At 52.4% G+C, this 18145-nt stretch overlaps 1 protein-coding gene across 1 annotated transcript; it reads right to left on the bottom strand.

The window, feature by feature from the left end:
- Positions 1-11306: 11306 nt before the first annotated feature.
- On the bottom strand, positions 11307-17377 carry ZIC4 (Zic family member 4; the record flags this gene model as incomplete). The annotated part of the gene is made up of 2 exons (XM_082320844.1): positions 11307-11728; positions 16168-17377. The coding sequence occupies 2 exons, from the start codon at positions 17375-17377 to the stop codon at positions 11307-11309; spliced, it is 1632 nt and encodes a 543-aa protein (XP_082176970.1).
- Between the last annotated feature and the right edge of the window lie 768 nt (positions 17378-18145).

Raw genomic sequence — 18145 nt, 5'->3', positions numbered from 1 at the left:
GCTTCTATTTGAAGGTGTAAATAGCTTTTCCCCCCCTTGCAGTAAACCTTACTGCATTAGCAGTGATTGATCTCCTGTACAATTCGTCCCAGAGTGCTATTTTAGAGGGGGAACACTGGCTTTTGGAGATTAACTGGGGAGTCTGTTACATATTAATGAACCTAGGAGATATACTAACGTTTTGGTAATTTAGTTATTTGTGTCTATAGCTTTCGCCGTTATTTTCTCTTAGACCCCCGCGGTTGTTATACATCGAATTAAAAAGTGGTCCTTCAGCATCATTTTTTCAGTGGCAACTAAACGCCATTTAATGTGAAAAACAAATGTTGACTTGTCTCTTGAAGGAAGTGTGTTTCTTGGCAAGACATCAAAGTGTTTTAAACTGTATTAGGAGGGTTTGTTAGTTTTCTTACCCGGCGCCTACGGTAATGTGAGGAAACCGCCTCTCGGCGGAGGCAGCCCGGCGGAGGGGAGCGGGCGCTGCGCAGCGCTGCGCGTAGGTGCGCGCCGGAGGGGCGGCTTTAGCTGCGGCAGGGATGCCCGGGCACCTAGTCGCTGGGATTACAGCCTTGATTAACGTGCTAATGAATAGGGATGCTAAAGAGTCGGCCGGAAACCCGTCTGTGAGAAGGAGGAGTGAGAAACTCCTAGGCTGGGCTTAGCCTGCAGAGAGACCAACTTAACTCGAATGCCATTAACCTACTGCTCCTCTGCAGACATGCGGGCGAAGCACCTCGGCGGTGTCTGAGACGGGGCCGAGGCGGAGGCAGGAGGCGGAATCCCCGCTGGGCTCTGGCCTCTGCCCCTGCAGCTGATGCGGGGCCGGGGAGCGGGCAGGGCAGCCCGCAGCCGCCGGGCCGGGCACCGCAGCCGGCGGCGGGGCAGCCGCGGTCCGGCTCCTCGGCGGAAAAATAGGGGTGGGGGGCTGGGGGGAGGGAAAGGAGCCCGGCGGTTTTTTTTTGCAGCGGTTCCGCTCCCTATTAACTTTGACATCTTGCGCGGATTTATAAATTAGAGTTCATTATCCTCGAAGGTCGTTAAAGTAGGCAGCTCAGCTAAGAATTAATGCGTGCGAGCCCCCTCGCTACAGCTGGCTTCGCCCTGAGCTGTCTGGTGGGCTCAGAAAGCAGGCGGAGGCTACAGTCACTCCAGTGGGCAAGGAGGGATACCGGTCCCTCCTGCCCTCCTCCGCGCCATTTGTCGCCGGTGCCTAAAAGGTTGAAGCCCAGCTGGCCACCAGCCTGGAGAGAGCGGCGAGCGGATCCTCAAGGCAAATGGAGCTGCCCTTATTTTTTAAGGGAACAAACACGTTTCTCCCCCCGTGTCCCGTCCCAAAGTTAAACGTTTGTTTAGGACTAACTCGAGAAGCAACAGTCTTTGCGAGAACCTTGTTTTCCCCTTCTTCTCCTTGTGAATAACAAAGTGATCATAGGCTACTCGGCCAGTTGGCGAGGAGAGAACTTTTGTTTTCTGGGGCGATTTATGTTCTTTATAAATATGTGGTTTGGAAAATAAAAAGAGACTTGAAAACGTTGTTACAATGAAAAAGGACAAATTAGAAGACATTTTCTGTGATCAAAGGAGGAAGAGAAAGCGAGTAGGGGTATTCAAAAAGCTTGACTTATTCACACAACTCCTTTGGAGCCCAGGGGCAACAAGCGTGTCTTACATTGAAAAGGCGGCTCTATTCAGAGTGCAGGTGCGAAGTGGTGTGGCACATTCTGCCACATTATGTAAAGGTTGTTGGAGATTAGTGTTCAGACTTAATAACTAAAGCGCTTGATTTACATTGGAAAAAAGCCCCCTCATCCGTGAAAGCAAAATAATTTAACGCGTGATCATTTCGAGTGCTGCTGATATCCTAATACTTGCATTGTTCTCGGCCAAGTACTAGAGGAGCGCGGATTGATGCTTTTGGGAACCTATCATTTACAGCCACTGAACTCTGCTCAGAACTGGAGGTCTGGAGGGGAGATAAAAGAGGGGCACAAGAGAAAAGTTTCACATTAGGGGAAAAAAAAAAAAAAAAAAAAAAAAAAGAAAACAACATAACTGTGCCAGTTCCCCTCCTCCCCGCAGGCGTCCCCGCGCCTCCCGCCCGGTGCCAGGGCGAAGCGGTGCCCAGGTCTGCGGAGCCGAAAATTGGGCTCAGGTCGCAGGCACTTCTCTACTCCGCCTTCCCCCGCCGGAGCAGAATTACTTACCTTACTAATTATTCATATTTATGTAAATGTCATTAGTTAATGTAACTTTCTATAAAAAGATAATCAGGCGAGAAGGGAGCATAGGTATTACCTTAAGTGCATTGGCTCTGGTTGTTTCATTCATATGTTAATACACGTGATGCAGTAGTGCCAGGCGTGGGGAGGGGGGAGAGGAGGGGAGAGGAGGAAGGCAAGGCAAAGAAATTAAATAATAATAACAAAGCCCCACAAAGGCTCTAAGTTTGCATCGCGGGATGGAGGAGCGCGATGCCTTCTGATGCACTGAACAAAGGGGGACCCGGCGCCGTCCCAGCCGCTCCGGCTGCCCGGGCATTCCGGCAACTTTGGGTGGCTTTTTTGTTTGTTTGCGTCCCCTCCTCCCCTGGAGGAGAATTTTATGCTTCGAACCGTTTCGATCTGCCCAAAGCCTCGTGCCGGGCTGAGACCCTCCAGCCCCGAACCACCCGAATGAAAGTATCTTTGTACGGGACACGCACCAATTAAAATTGCAATACCTTTTTGCATCCCTCTTTAGTGTAAGCATTTTAGGGCCATTTCCATAAATTCTCCGCGAGAATAAAGGCTATAATGGGAACAAGGTGAGAAAGCTGTTAACCATTGTTTCAGCAAGAAAAGGTCGTAAGTCAGGCAATTGGTGTCTGACCTGTCAGGATAAGGTATAAAGGCTTTATTCATGCAGTCGCTCACGATTTTCTCAGCTCTCACAAAAGTGTTTTTATGATTCTGTTTTCTTACCTCGTTCCTTAATTAAAAAGCTGAATGATTAGAATAGCACCTGCATAATGTCTGGACGACGCCTGCATACTAATTCGCGAGTCTTTACATCTAGTAATTATAACATAAAATCAGAGATTGAATAAAACAGAAGGATTTTGCCCCTAAAGCCCTGCTAATCCCCTTTTAAAAGAGTCTGCTGAAATAATTCAGAACAGTTTCCGGAAGTTGGATTACCGACTCTTTTTTGACTATTTACAATGAAATGATATTTCACACTTAAAGGAGTCTCTGTATTTCTACAACAGGTTTTTAAAGGTGGCCTGTTTTCTAGACAATAACAATCCAGTGACTCCTTCTTTCTTTTCCTACCCATTTTTCCCCCCCTTCCTCCCACCAAGATCTTCATCTTTATCAAGTGTATGCGAGGACTAATCTGTCCGCAGGTAGGGAGAACAAAACCTCCCCCCCTTGAAACCTCCCGTTGACTCCCCGCTCCGGGACTCCCACCCAGCCTGGCCACCCCCGGCCCCGGGGGGCGAGGGAAGAGGGCTGCGTGGGGGCAGCCCACTTGTGCTCAAGTTCAGATGCACCCTGTTTCCCAGCCGCTCGCAGGAGCAAGCGGTGGAGCAAGGAGCTCCCATTGCTTCACTATTGCCCCCCCAGGGCAGAGGATAATTTAAGCCAGCAGTGACTAGTCAAAAGTTGGAGAATAAATTTTTTTGTGTGTGTCTTCCCAAAACAGCTGGGGGGGGGGGATCCGCGTTTTTGTCTGCCTTTCAGGGCGGGCTGGAGCAGGTATCCTGCGAGGCAGCAGCGAGGCAGGGCGAGGGCAGGAGGGAGCCGCCGGCCGCGGGCAGCGCGGTCCCGGGGGGCTCCCCCGGCCCGGCTCGGCCCGGCTGCCGCTCCCCGGGCGCTCAGCCCCGCACCCCGGGGTGGCTTCCCCAGTCCGCGCACACCAGCACGGGGACCCGGAGAGAGGTTCTGCAGCGGTTATGAGCCGATCCTCTGGGTAACATTGACTTGGGGGAAAAGAAAAAAAAAAAATAAAAATCAGCCGGTTTGTTAGGGCGTCCTGTTTATTTTAGGAAAAAGGTTTCCTCGTAGCCCGGCGTGCTCCGGCCCGGCCATGGGGTTGACTGCCGCCGTTGAAGAAGAAGAAAACGAAGCTGATGCGGGGATTTCCAAGCGCGGGAGCTGGTGCCCGAAGCCGCGGGCTCTCGTCGCCTGATCCAGGCGAGCTGGCGCGGTCCTCGCCTCGGAGCGGGGTAGCTCCAAACGCAGAAGTTGAGAAAAAATTCAGCCTCACGGGAAAGCTGCAGAGGTTTCTCTGAGCTGTTGCCATCATTAGGAACACCTTAATCTGTTGTGCCTTTTTATTTTTTTTTTTTTTTACTGATAGAGAGTTGTTTTTGCGGTGACTTTTGTCGTCCCCCCTCCTTCTCCTCCCCTAGTGTAATCCTGCAAAAACTCTAAATCATCAAGGAGAAAATGGAGTCAATGTGTCATTCAGCATTAAAAATCTGGGGGTTTTAACTAAAAGCTTTAATTGCTATTCTGGCCCCATTATAACCATGGGAACGACGTGCTCTGGTGGGATCTCAGAAATGTTACATATCCCTTAAGCAGGCGCTCCCCTTGTTTGTTTACTCTAGCTTACTTTCATTTATATCCCAGGAATATTCTTTCACCAGACGACACACGAGAAGACAAAGGGTGTAAATAAACTAACATATGGCCCAGAGGTTTTAGAGAAGCTGGAGCCGCTTAGCAAGTCATGTGGGTGATACTGGGAATCCGACTTCTCTCCTTCCCCCACTCCCGCATAACCTTCGCTTCCCTGCGCTCTCCTTCTACCTTCTCACGATAAGTCACGCTCGTGTCGCGACCGGCTTTGGGGGACCAGCTGGTTTTTCCTTCGGGCTGGAAAAATCCAGGCAGCGAAGGGACGGGGAGGGATGGGAGCACGTCTGTGTGCCTGTGCCTCTACGTGCAGCTGGAAAAACCCCGTTGACACAACAAATGTGCGTGGGGATGTGTGTCCACACGCACACACCAGCCCTGGACGCGGTGGCTCCCGGGTAGGGGGGTCCGGCCCCGGGAGGCGGCGGCGGGGCCGGGCCGGGCCGGGCCTGGCCGGGCCGGGCCGGGCCGCCCCTCGGCGCGGGCGGGCTGGCGGGGGCGCAGGGCGGGCTAAGCCAGCCCACGCACACAGAGACACTTGACAACAACCTTTTTTTTTTTATCCCCCCCCCCCCCCCCCCAGTTGTAATCCATTTCAGGGTTTCTGTCCCAAAGAGCCTAAATGGTGGCTGAGCCCCCGCTCAGGCTGGGGAGGTGCAGGGTGTTTAACCGCACGCCGCACCGCCTTCCCCTCCGCTTCTCCCGATAAGGCGGCGGAAACGGGTCTCGGTTACTGATTCATATTTCTAATCTTCCTTTCCTGAACATACAATGTTCTTTTGTTAAATGAATGGTCTTTAATTAATGCACTTGCACAATGCAGGGGCTTGCATGGGGATCGATGATAGGAAGCAACAGGGGATGGTTCCCTCCAAAATGGTTTGTCAGCATTGAGAAAGAAAAGGCAATGTCTATAAAAGGACCACTAATAATGCCCACACGTCTCTCACCATGTTGTCTGAGGGGACATTCCTTCCCTTGTTGACAGTCAAGTGTAATAAGTACATGTCTTCGCTCAATCATTATAGACCATAGAATTGTATTCTTTAATTAGCATGTACTGTTAGCCCTCCTTTCCTTTATGGGCCATTTTTTTGTCTTTTACAGACCAGCAAAAATGTTTTCCTTCGGTTCTTTTTCTTGAATTCTTTTCTTTCTGTAATTATTTTCTCTCTCTCTCTCTCTCTCTCTTTCTGTAGTCAAATGTATTCTTTATTGACAATATTCCTACCAGCCGAAGCCAACTTTTTGTCATCTCTCTGTGTTAGGCAACTTCTTTCAAGTTTTCCTTTTTTAAGAGGAGTGAAGGCAGCGCGCATGCGCACGGCGCCCGCCGGGGTTAGGGCCGCTGCGTGCCCAAGGCTGCTGCATCCCCCCAGATTGCAAAGCTGAGGTTTAAAAAGTCATGCGAAGAAAACTCCGAGCATGCTGGGGAGCTGCGAAACCCTGCAACGTATTAAAATCGGTTAGGGGAATATTCAAGGCGAAGAAGGCTTACCTTCAGATTGCCTTAGCTGACGAATGAATTTCCTCTCTTAAAAAGAAATAAAATGCTCTAAACCCTCCTAGGAACCTTAGAAAAAATGTCACCGTGACAGGGACACATTTTGGGGGGGCAATTCTTCAAACGAGCAGTTTCATCCCTCCCCCGTCCGGCCCAAACAAGAACCCCTCGGGGCGGGGGAGAGCAGCAGCCTTCGGGGGCGGCCTCGGCCGGGAGCTCTCCCCAATATCCAGAGCCTGGGGGTCCCCGGAGCCGCAAACTGCCTGGGCAGGAGTCAGGGTGCCACTGCAGAGGTACCCGGGGGACAACAAAGGGACAGGGCTCCGCTGGGTGACACCGGCCGCGGCTTTCGCACGCCGCACCTCGGGCACTGTTTAAAGAACTGATGCGTTTGAAGCCTCCGAGCCGAAAAATGTTATCTCAGAAATAAAGCCAAAGTGTTTTGTTTTGTTCTTTTAATGCAAATGCCAACCTAAAACGATTAACATCAAAAGAGGTTAAAGACCAACAAAAACCACGCATTAGTACTTGATTGTACACCACGTTAATAGTACACCGGTTTGAGGAAAATTTTTTTCAACTAATATAAAAACCAACAGAAAGACAAGGTTGACTACACAGTGTTTTAGGAATGGCTCGGTATCATCAGTACAAACACATCTTTCAAAAGTGCACGTTTGTAAAAATAACCATAGAATTGAAACGTTTATAAATATTTATTGTAAAAAAATCCAAATATTAAAAATAAATAGTATGTTCAAACACACAACAGAACATTCCTTCATTACCAAACATGTGCTGAAGGAAAATACGGAATAGAAGAAGTCTGGAAAGAGATACAGCATATCAACATTGCAAATGTTTTTTGCGAGCTACATTTTTCAGAGGCGTTTCTTCTCTGTACAGTTCACAAGGAATGTCGTAGGGTTTCCCATAAATATGACAAGATCCAGGATTAATAATAACAACAATAATAATAATAATAATACCCACTCCACTGCAGTTTGACTCGGTCTTTACTGGGGAAAAGTCCCATTAAATTAATGGTGTTGCTTAGAATGGCAGGATTGGGCTCAGATCATTCTGTAGCAACTAAAACAGAAGTACACCGATGAGTTACAACTTCAAGGAATTCGTGTTACGAACAGAGCATTTCATGACCTCCAATGAGAAACTACTAAATGAACCTTGCTCAGGGAATCATTTCAGTATACACCGTGGTGTTTAGAAAATGAAGATACAGAAGGGATGCAGTTTGACTATCTTTACACTTACGGACAATAAAACATGAGAGCATATGGAAGCCATCGCTTTGAACGCGTTAACAACTTCGATACATTGCAGTATATACATGCTTAATAGGTATTCGGACTGTTAAAATGATCAAAGCCTTTACTCTTATGTCTACCCTCTTGCTTTCACTCTACTGGAAAGAAAACGTTTGTTGGTCACATACTGGTGTTAATGAAACCCAACATTTCTGCCTTCTCCCAAGAATCGCATTCTGTGCAGCATATGTGTAGGAATAATTTATTAGACGGAAAAGTTCAGAGGATAAAATGCAAAAAAATGGACATCATTTCAACTTTCGAACAGTAAGGTCATACAGACATCTATAGAGATCTGTACACAGAGTTTCACACAGACACAGCCACATATATCCAGATGTATGTCTATACACGGGATTCGATAGTTTGGTATTTTCTGCACCCTCTGGGCCCCTAAAGTTATCTTTAAGAGTTTGATTTTATCTCTTTAGAAACGGTTTAAAGCTAACGGGCAGGGTGAGTTTGACAGAGAGGAGAACAAATCGCTGACAAAGAACCTTTTACGTTTCATCAGCGTTGTTAGGACGACGAGCAGGAATTTCTCAGATAATAACTCCCACTTCAAAGATTTCTCAGCTCAATAGAAATTGGACCATCCTTTTTATTCAACCACAAGGGCTGGCACTAAAGACGACTCAACTGTTTGAATTTTTTTTCATCGTGTTTATTTTTCCCCTATTCACCAGGGTACTTGGATAAAATAAACAACAAGACAATTACTGGAACATGGACTTCTAACTTTCCCGGGCCCACGGCCCAGCGCCCATGGCCCCGGCCGTGCGGGTGTCAAGTTCCCCCGCACCGCGAAGCCTCCGCTGGCCGCCGCGCAGCGCCGGGCTGCGGGGCGGGGTGGGACGGGGGGCACGGGCAGCTCCCCCGGCCCTCGCCGCGCTTTCCCGGCTCCCGGGGGACGTCCATCAGCACACCTACTCCTCGGGGCCGGGGCGGCCCAAGGGGGGGGTCGGTCGCCGTCCTGTCTTCCCCCCGCGAGGGGTGGGGGGGGAGGAGAGGGAAGCCCTTCTCGGGCTTTGCGGCCGGGTTTTGTTGGGAGAAGCTGGTCAGAACTGCTTGGGGAGAGGGGACGGGAGCTCGGCCCGAGCCCGGCTGGCAGCCCCTCGCTTTGGGGAGAAGGAGAGCGGGGCCACAACGCCGGAGCGGAGCCCGCCTCGGGGGGAGGGCGAGCCCAGCAAACCCCAACTCCGCCGAAGTGCATTAGGTGGAGGAAGTATATCTCTGGCGGGGAGCAGATTGAGTGTATTAAGCTAGCATGAAACCAAAGGTCAGTGCAAATGTATCTTAATAGACTGTCTCAAATGGAGTGTGCCTCCTTTGAAGGCCGCTTGCTATTGCTCTCCTCATTACCATAGCGATCCTAACGTGGCATGCTGATGCACCATAAAACTCACACTTTCAACCCCAAAATCAGGCCCTTTGAACAACCCGAGCTTGATTAGACCTTTCTCCTTTTCTTTTCCCCCTTAAAAACCATTTCCTTGCCTTTAGAAACTCGCCCTCAAATCCCAAACGCATTCTCTGATCCCGGCAGAAAGCAGAAACAAAAGTGAGCTGAGGCGACGGTTCAAGCGGGCCTTTTCTTCCTGACAGTCTTATCCATTTTTATTACGGTCTGGAACAAGTGCCCTGTTCGCGTGGGTTTTGTTTACCGGAAATTAAATGAAAATTATTTAGTTCGCGTCAAACAAAAATATATACTTGTATACACAAGAAAAAGGGCCTGTTAGACGTAAATATTATGTCCTTAATGAAAAGACTGGACGGGCTCCAGACTTCGCCTTTCACTATTTAAGTATGACTTGCCTATTGCCATAGAAATCCTAACTTACCATGAAGATTCACCGTTGTGAAGAAATACTTCTTTGTGCGAGCTTGCTTTGATGTCTAAGGCATAAGATTCAGGCTTTCAGCTGCGTCTGTCTAGATTACCTTGAGAGCAACGGGGTAGACATCTGTAACAAGCAAATGAAAAATTAAAGGTGATTAGCCTGCACATCCAAACACTTCTGTAAACAGAGAAATAAAGAAATAAACAGGTCTCAGGACACGATGGAAGCATCCTCCCTGCCCGCAGCTGGCGGCTGTACCTCGCCATTTCCACAACACGAGTTTTAGGGGCTGCAGAGGGGCACACTTCTCCCCTAGCTTAGGCTCCTCTCTCGCACATTTCTCTCGCCTAGGTAATTCCCTGCGTGTATCTCCCGGTACCGACACGCCGTCGGCACTATTCGAGGCGTTTAAATACAAAAGTTGCCGAGTTTGGGCGAGCGAAGAAGGGAACCCCGAGTCGGTGCCTTGGGAGGAGAATAAAGCTGCATCAGTAGGGGAGGCGCGGGGCGCGGGGGTGTTTTTAGCCACCGACCAGCTCTTTATTTTCCTGACGCTTTTATATTTATACAGGTACACATCTGCGTGTGTGTGTGCCTGTGTGCAGAGTGGCAGAGACACGCTAAGCCCCGTCACCTGGGAGCAGAGGTGATGTGTCAGACGCGAGAAGATGCGGTTACCGCAGCCTTCTGTCTGCGCTCAGCAAGCCGTGGAAACCTCTTCCAGCAGCCCATGCTATTTATTTGCCTATACTATCTGGTATTCTTAAACATCATTAAAGTAATTAAACCGGCACCATTCGGCAGTTTCAAGCTACCCCAGCGGAGGGGTTTCTTTATTTATTTTGGATTTTTTCCCTTTCTTTCTTTCTCTGAGCCAGAGGAGTGGACCCTGTGGGTTTGCGCAGGGTCTGGCCTGAAGCTCCTGGGCGGGATGGAGATGCTAAAGCCGCCTTGCCGGACCGGTACAAGAGTTTATCACCGGGACTATTGGCAGGGCAGACGTCGTGGAGCAGCGGCCCCGGGTGCTGCCGGGGGGTGCCCGGCCCCGGCCCGTGCCGTGACGTCACCGAGCGGGCTCTGCCCCCCCCCCCCGCCCCCTCGGGAGCCCCGGCGCCCAGGGTTCAACAGGAGCCACGCTCTGGGTGGGGACGGGCATGTTTGGGTATTAGAAGTCATTACCAGTGGGAGTTAAAATGGACAGTCAATCATCGCACCCCCCTGGGCCTTTCTTTATTAGCGACTACTGGGGGGGGAAATATATATATATATGCACAACAGGGAAAAGTAAGGAGATTCTTTACAGAAACGTCCATCGAACGGGTTAATTAATCAAAGAATTTAATGGATCCATTTTGTACAATTAGGTAACAAATAATAGTTTATATATATATATTTCTTAAAAAACCACACTCTCACAGAAAATAGTAGGTGAACAGAACACTGCAGCACACGGTACTGTTGACAAGAGAAAATCTGTACATCCAAAATCTGTATGAAACCACTTTGGTCCTTCGGGGAGGGGAGGGGAGGGGAGAGGAGGGGAGGGGAGAGAAAGGGAAGGGAAGGGAAGGGAAGGGAAGGGAAGGGAAGGGAAGGGAAGGGAAGGGAAGGGAAGGGAAGGGAAGGGAAGGGAAGGGAAGGGAAGGGAAGGGAAGGGAAGGGAAGGGAAGGGAAGGGAAGGGAAGGGAAGGGAAGGAACTGGACGGGGATGCAAACCAGTGGGCTTGTAAACAGGCTGGCGCAAGACGGTCAGCGGAGGGTGTGTGTGGCAGGCAGGGAGGAGGCGGCAGCCCCCCGGCCGAGGCGGGAGCAGCCCCGCCGTGTGCGGGGTGCCGGGAGCGCAGGCCGGGGCCCGCCGCCGGCCCACCCGCCTACTCGCGGCGCGCCGCCTCTCCCTCCGCCAGGCGCCTCTCTCCGCCTCTCCCGCTCGGCCTCCCCGCGCCCCGGAGCTCCCCGTCCCCGGCCGGGCGAGGGCCGCCCGCCGCCGCTCCGCCGCCCGCGGCTCGTCCTAGCAGCGGGGCCGGGGCCCGGCGGGGGGCCGCGGCCGCGGGGGGGCGGCGGGGGGCGCGGGGGGGCCGCGGAGCCCCGCGGCCTGACACACGTACCATTCGCTCAGGTTGGCGGCGGGCTGGGCGGGCGCGGAGGGCTCGGCGTGGGAACAGGAGGCGGGGGGCTCCCGGCCGGAGTCCGAGGAGGGGGACACCAGGGAGGGCGTGGAGGACTCGTAGCCGGAGCTGGGAGGAGGGGATTTGCAGTGCACTTTCATGTGTTTTCTCAGGGAGCTGGGGTGGGTGTAGGACTTGTCGCAGCCTCTCACTTTGCAGTTGTAGGGCTTGTCGCTGGTGTGGACGTGCGAGTGCTTCTTCCTGTCGCTGCTGTTGGCGAAGCGTCTGTCACAGCCCTCGAATTCACATTTGAACGGCTTCTCCCCTGCAGGAGGCAATGGGCGAGCACAGCCATTAGCCACGGCGGCCGCGGGGCAGGGAGCGGCGCACCCCGGCACCCCCCCAGGCCCGCAGCCTCCGCGGGCCCCTCTCTCGGGCCCTGGGCCGGTTCTCCCCGGGGCAGCTGCCCTCCGGCCTCCGCCTGCCCCCTCGCCACCGGCCCTGTCCTTCCCCGCCCGCCCCGCCGAGCTCCCCCGGCGCCGCCGGCTCGGCCCACCCGGCTGCGCAGCCGGCTCCGCAGCGGGAGCGCCCGGCCCGGCCAGCTTCTCCTCCCCCTTCCCCTGCCCTGTGTGTCAACGTGGGGTTTTGTGCAAAAGACAAAGCCCCGAGATAAGGAAAACTTAGAGGCCAAGTGCTCGTTCCGAGCGAACGACGTGTGTTGTTCCCGCAGACCCCGATGTCCTGCAGGAAGGGCGGTCAGTCATTTATCCTTGGGAAGGTTTCTACGTTAAATACATTTCTCACACTCCCCCAGGTGCAGGTGGAAATATTATTCATAACCTAGCTAGATCACATCTCATCCACTCCATTCTTGCACTGATTACAATCCCGTGGAAGGTCCGCAACCCCCCTCCTTTCCTCGCTCCCCGGCTTGCTGATACCGTGTGCCAAGGCACAAAATCTTTCAAAAAGACATTGATTGTGGGGGGCAAAACGATAGAGATTCAGCAGGAGGATGACTAGGCCCGTGCACTGCACTGTCGTGAGGCTAGGATCCCCTTTTCATTTGAACGTACTCAGTCATGGAAGGAATTGCAATCGGGATTAATTTGTCTGGTAATATGATAAGTGACGTTAACCATAATAGAAATATAATCGTATTGCTGGAGTCGTGTGAAAGTTTAACCTCGGATCGTGTGGACCGGGCACGGTACACGATATATAGGAAGCTTTCAAGGAAACACGCCACAGACAGCCTCGGGATAAGATGATGGCTACATTATTGTCACTGATAATAGCAAACTGCAAAACCCTGCTCGCCAAGGAGTACCCAGGTCCTGCACCCACCGAGTATGAAAATAACCTCTTCATCCGTGAAAAACCAAAAAAGCACCCGGGCACAGAGGACACCGCAAAAATATACGTCCGAACCTTAAACGTGAAGTGCAAACAAAGCCAGTGTGTTCACCATCATGGCGTATGTGGTCGAAAGGACTTCCAAGATTTGCAAAAGCTTCCAGATTCTGTTGTTTTTTGTTTTTTTGGTTTTTTTTTTTTTTTTCCGAATTTGTTGTGTTGTTTTGTTTTTTTTTTCCTCTCAGTTCGTCACGATTAAATTTCGGAGGGACGCAGCCCACCTCGTGCTCGGCTGCGAGCGGAGGCACATAAAGGAAGGCATTCCAAATATTTCACATGAATGCACTTTATGCAAGGTGGGTGGGAGAAAGCTCATGGCTCCGCGTTTCAAGTGTGTCCTTTCTGCACTGTAATAATCAACGAGGAGCTCTCCCACCCTGCACCGCTAACGTTTGCACAGAGGATGGGTGAATACCTGGCGTTAGAGGGAAGCGGGGAAGAGGTTAAAAATAAGGTCTCTTAGAAAACGATGCGGGCCCTGTAACCAAATACTGTCGACATACAGCGGTGCATATGCATAGACACACGCACGCATATAATCTAATTACAGTTTCACGTAAGGAAACAATTTGACCTTCAGCATCCAAGTTGAGACAACAAATCAAGGATATTAGTGTAGTACAAGCAAGCAGTAAGTTAGGAGACCCCAGGGAAAGCCATCCTCATCAGCACTCTGCTTGTGCAAAGCGAGTTACATTCAGGTAAAAGCGGGCTGCGGCGCAATCCGCTTCCCCGAGAGTTGAAAAATGTTCAACTTAGCTTAACCCCCTGAAAGAGCCACTGCAAAGTCCCTCCGTACAGTCAGGTTTCAAGTGGGAAGAGGGCAGCATTTTCTCAGCTGCCCGCTTTGCATTCCCTGAACGCCTCAATAAAGAGGAGCCATCCGAGCCGTTTGCAAGTACTCCTTTCGCGAAAGCAGGTTTTCTTACGTCGAAATCCCTACCCGGCAGGGAGAGGACATTTTACAGGTCCTGGCTGCCGCAGCCCGGGCACAGAGGCGCAGCCACGCAGAAAGTTCCCCGGGCGATGGAGAAGCGCAGGATCTCAACCGCCATTTTACCCCCACACTTGTAGCTGGGCAAAAGTGTTCAGTGAAATTCAGCTTGGAAATTGTGGCATAATCCCCCGTCTCCCGGAGTGGATTAAGGTATTTACCAATTTCTCCGGGGGGGTGGGTGGGGGGAAGCCGGGGCGGGGGGGGGTGGCGGCCCCCGGGGCTGCGGGCGAGGCGCGGGGGCGGCGGGGGCCGCCCGGGAGGGAGAGGGGCTCCGTCCCACGCCTCGCACTATTGTTCCTGGCCCGCTGGGAAGGCGGCGAAGTGATCCCTGCCCGTCCTGCTCGTCCCGCTGCCGCCGCCTTAACGGCCTTATCCGCCAACCTGGAAAATCCGCACACCGCCAGAAATCCCTCTGCTTGCTCCCCAGCCTCGGAGAAATCAGAAGTCATTAATATTTGAGGAGGCAATAATTTTCCTGTTGAATCTAGAACTGTCTTCATGAATAATTCGTAGCGAGTTCTATTAGGGTTTCAGAAACATTGCGTTTTTGACAACTTCTGGGTGTTTAATAGAAACGGTGGAACCATAAAGGCCCCGCAGGAGTTTTCACAATACAGCAATTAATCACCGGGAAAGTTAAAGCGAAAAGTACAGACACGCGGAATGATGTTTAATAAACGCAAACCTCCAAGCTCGGGTTTGCCCTGAACCTGCCGCTCCGATGTAGGTCAGTTTTCCCAAGAATTTAACCATTTTCTGCTTCAGAGACTTCAAACAGTGAGGCCGTTAAAGAGCAGTAAAAGTTTGTTTACTTAGGAAAAACACTGTCATTAAGGGATGAGCTCTCCCGGTTAATGGCTGTACCTGTGCTGATCCGGCAAGGAGCTGGCTCGGATACAAGTTATGTGGCTCGGGGATGCTCCTTTCTCCTCGAAAAAGGGGGCCGGGAAGGCAGCAGAGGAGCACAACTTTGCTATCGCCCCCCCCTGCACACAGACGAGCTATTCATAGAGCGATGGAAAAATAATTAGGTGACGAGTGACGGTGGCTGTAAAATCTCTGTGCTATGTTTAGAGGATAGCGATACGAAATTAGTGTACGTTCTGTATATTAGATCACGTCGAGTTATATCATAAAAATGCAACTCCTGGAAGGTCAAGCCCTGCTCCGAGCATGGGGGAAGGGGAGTTTTATGAACTAGAAGGCGAAAAAAATCGTTTGGCTGTAAGCAGATCTTACAATAGGATTATGTAGTTTCCCTCGCAGTGCATAAGGCTGTACAGGAGGGGGTGGGAGGTGGAAAACCCTACACTGGAACAGATTAAATTTTCCAAAAAGGGCTTATTTCTTATCTTCTTCTTCAGAGAGGGAAAAAAAAAAAAAAAAGGGGGGGGGGGGGGGGGGAAGCCAGTGCTACAGCCTACAAACACCGGCTGCTAAACTAATTAATACAACTTCACAAGCTGCTCCTGGAAGTGTGAAAACTTTCTACGTGCAATTTCATTAATTATAAATGCTTCCCTGGCCGGAGGAGCTCAAAACATAGTTTTGCAAGATCGTCCATCGAGTTACTTTATTTTCTGTTAACTAGAACTAACAGATGTTTCTGACACATGTCCCAATTTCGCTTAACAGATCTGCAAATGACATTTCAAAATGTACAGGCCGAAACAATACCGGGTTTTCTTCTCTTTTTTTTTCCCCCCTCCCGAGAATCTGAACTTGCAGCTCCCCATATTTGCGAATGCAGAGAGTCGTTGGAAGGCAATGCTCATTAAAAATGTCAGTGTTATTCAGATCAAACATTTGAAACTCCCTCTGCCCAAAACAAAACTGTTGAACGAAAAGGTCGCAGCTGTGTTATTCTCACAATGTTCGAGCAGCAGCATCTCAGCGACATCAGTCAAAACTGACTAGACAAGTTGTAACTTCTATTGTTCACTTTTAATTTGTGAGCTTGCACAATGATTTCATTTTTTTCCCCAACTACTTTAAACTGCCAAAAAAAAAAAAAAAAAATTCCTCGCCCGTGTGAATAAGCAGAAATAGTAGCTATATCACTCGGTATTTACACAGCTCTACCGGCATAAACGTTACAGCAGCCTCTCCGCACAACCAGAAAAAAATATGGACGAGAATTCTGAGATTTGTTCTCGCTCTCCTTTTTTTTTCCACCCTTTCCTCCCCCCTCCCTCCAAACGGTAAAGAAGCAAACAAATCTGAGAATTTATTTTCCAGAAGTACTTGGCGTGCATTCAATAACAACGCAAAGGATACATTAAAAACAAAATAAAGCAAAACAGTATGCTGAATAACAGAGAGAGAGAGTAAAGAGAGCTTTACATACTGACCTGTATGAGTTCTTTTGTGTATTTTGAGATTCTCTGATCTGGCAAACACTTTGCCACAGCCTGGGAAAGGGCAGGGGAAAGGTTTTTCACCTGTGTGGACTCTGATGTGATTTACAAGTTTATATTTGGCCTTGAAAGGTTTCCCTTCTCTTGGACACTCTTCCCAGAAACATATGTGATTGGACTGCTCGGGTCCTCCAACGTGCTCCACCGTGACATGAGTCACCAGCTCGTGCATCGTGCTGAAAGTTTTCGAGCATAATTTTTTGGGAGTCTGGTCCAACTCAATCCACTTACAGATGAGTTCCTGTTTGATGGGCTGCCTCATGTAACGAAAGAAGGCCCCCGGGCCGTGGTGTGGAGCCAGATTCACGTTCAGGTTCATGCCACCGTAGCTATGAAGCGAAGAAGCAGCAAAAGGATCTGTCCTGGAGGCTGGTACTTGAGTGAAATGTTCAGACCTGGCGTACATTTCTCCAGGTAACCCCAGTCTTATCTGTCCGTTTAGATGGCCACCTGGAGCTGCATGGGGAGGCTGCTCATGGAGTCCAGTGAACAGAGAGGGATTCCCAGCTTCTGAGTGGTGGTGGTGGTGACCATGGTGTCCGGGGTAGCTACCTGTTGTTGAGACAAACAGTCCGTGGTGAGAACTTGCAGCGGGGAGCTGCTCGGTCAGCCCTGGCATGAGTGGGGCCGGCAGGTCTCTGCGTGTGAAGAAGTCCCTACCTGCTGCCAGAGCCTGGGCTGGGTGAGAGACGGGGTAAGGGGCTGCTGGTGACTGCGCCGGGCCAAACGCTCCCGTTTGACTAGAGACCACCTCGACTTGGCCTGCCATATGATGATGATGATGATGATGATGATGGTGGTGGTGGTGGTGGAGCTGGTGGTGGGGATGAGGGGCAGGGCTGAGCTTAAGGGCCGCGGGGTGATGCTGAGGAGGAGGATGAGGAGGAGGATGGTGGCGGTGCCCCATGTGTTCTGGCCGGAGCGGGTGCGGCCCGAGGCGGGACTCGGCGGCGTGCTCCCCCGGCTGCGTGGGCGCCGTGGCGTGGGGGTGCCCGGCGAAGCCCGGGAAGCCTGTCATGCTCTGAGGGGGGTGGTGGTGGTGGTGGCGAGAAGCCCCCGCCAAGTCTACTGATCTCGGCGCCGTGTTCCGCCTGGAGAGAGCAGCAGGGTCCATCACTGGGATCCCCGGCGCATCCACGCTCATTAGCTTCTAACGCTAAAAAGTCACCTGACAGCGGTAGGAGAGAGACACGGGGGGGGGGAACCCCAAACTTTTTTTTCTCCCCTTTCCCCCCCCAAAAAAGTTTCCCGGTCCCGCTTCCCGGCGGCGGGGCGCACGGGCGGCGCTGCCAGCGGGTGGGCTCGGCGGGGCCGGCGGGGGCGGCTTTTGGCGGCGGCGGGCCGGGGAGGTCCCCGCGCGCGGCCCGTCCTCCCGCGGGGCCGGCGGGGAGCCCCACGCGGCGCGGCGCGGCCGCGGGACGGGACGGGACGGGGCGCGGGCGGCCGCGCGCCGCCTCCGGGCCGCGGCGCCGGCCCCGCCGGCCAAACAATTGCCGCGCCGTCCCATTGGCTGCCGCCGGGGTGACGTCACCGATGACAGGTCCCGCTGCTGACTGAAAGGGTTATCGCTCGGTGCGGCGGGGGGGCGCGAGGGGAGGGACGGCGCATGCGTCGCCGCCGGGCGTCCCCCTCTTCCCCCGGACCCCCCCGCCCCGCGGAGCCCCTCGGCCCGGCCCGGGGGCACGGCGGAGCCGGCGGCCGCGGCCCGGCCCGGCGGCGGGAGGCCCTGAGCGGGGCCTTCCCCGGGCAGCCCCGCGCCCCGCCGCCCGGCCGTTGCCGAGCTTCCGCCGCCGGGCTGCGGCCGCGGGGGAACAAAGCCGAGGCGGGCGGGCGGGGGGAGCCCGGGCGGGGGAGCGCCCCGGCCGCCCTCCCCGGCCTTTGTCCGTTGCCGCTGCCCTGCCCCGGGGCCGGG

This window comes from Platalea leucorodia (assembly GCF_965183815.1).
Source record: "Platalea leucorodia genome assembly, chromosome: 8".
In the NCBI taxonomy this organism is placed as follows: Eukaryota; Metazoa; Chordata; class Aves; order Pelecaniformes; family Threskiornithidae; genus Platalea; species Platalea leucorodia.
This window is presented reverse-complemented; position numbering and strand designations above follow the sequence as displayed.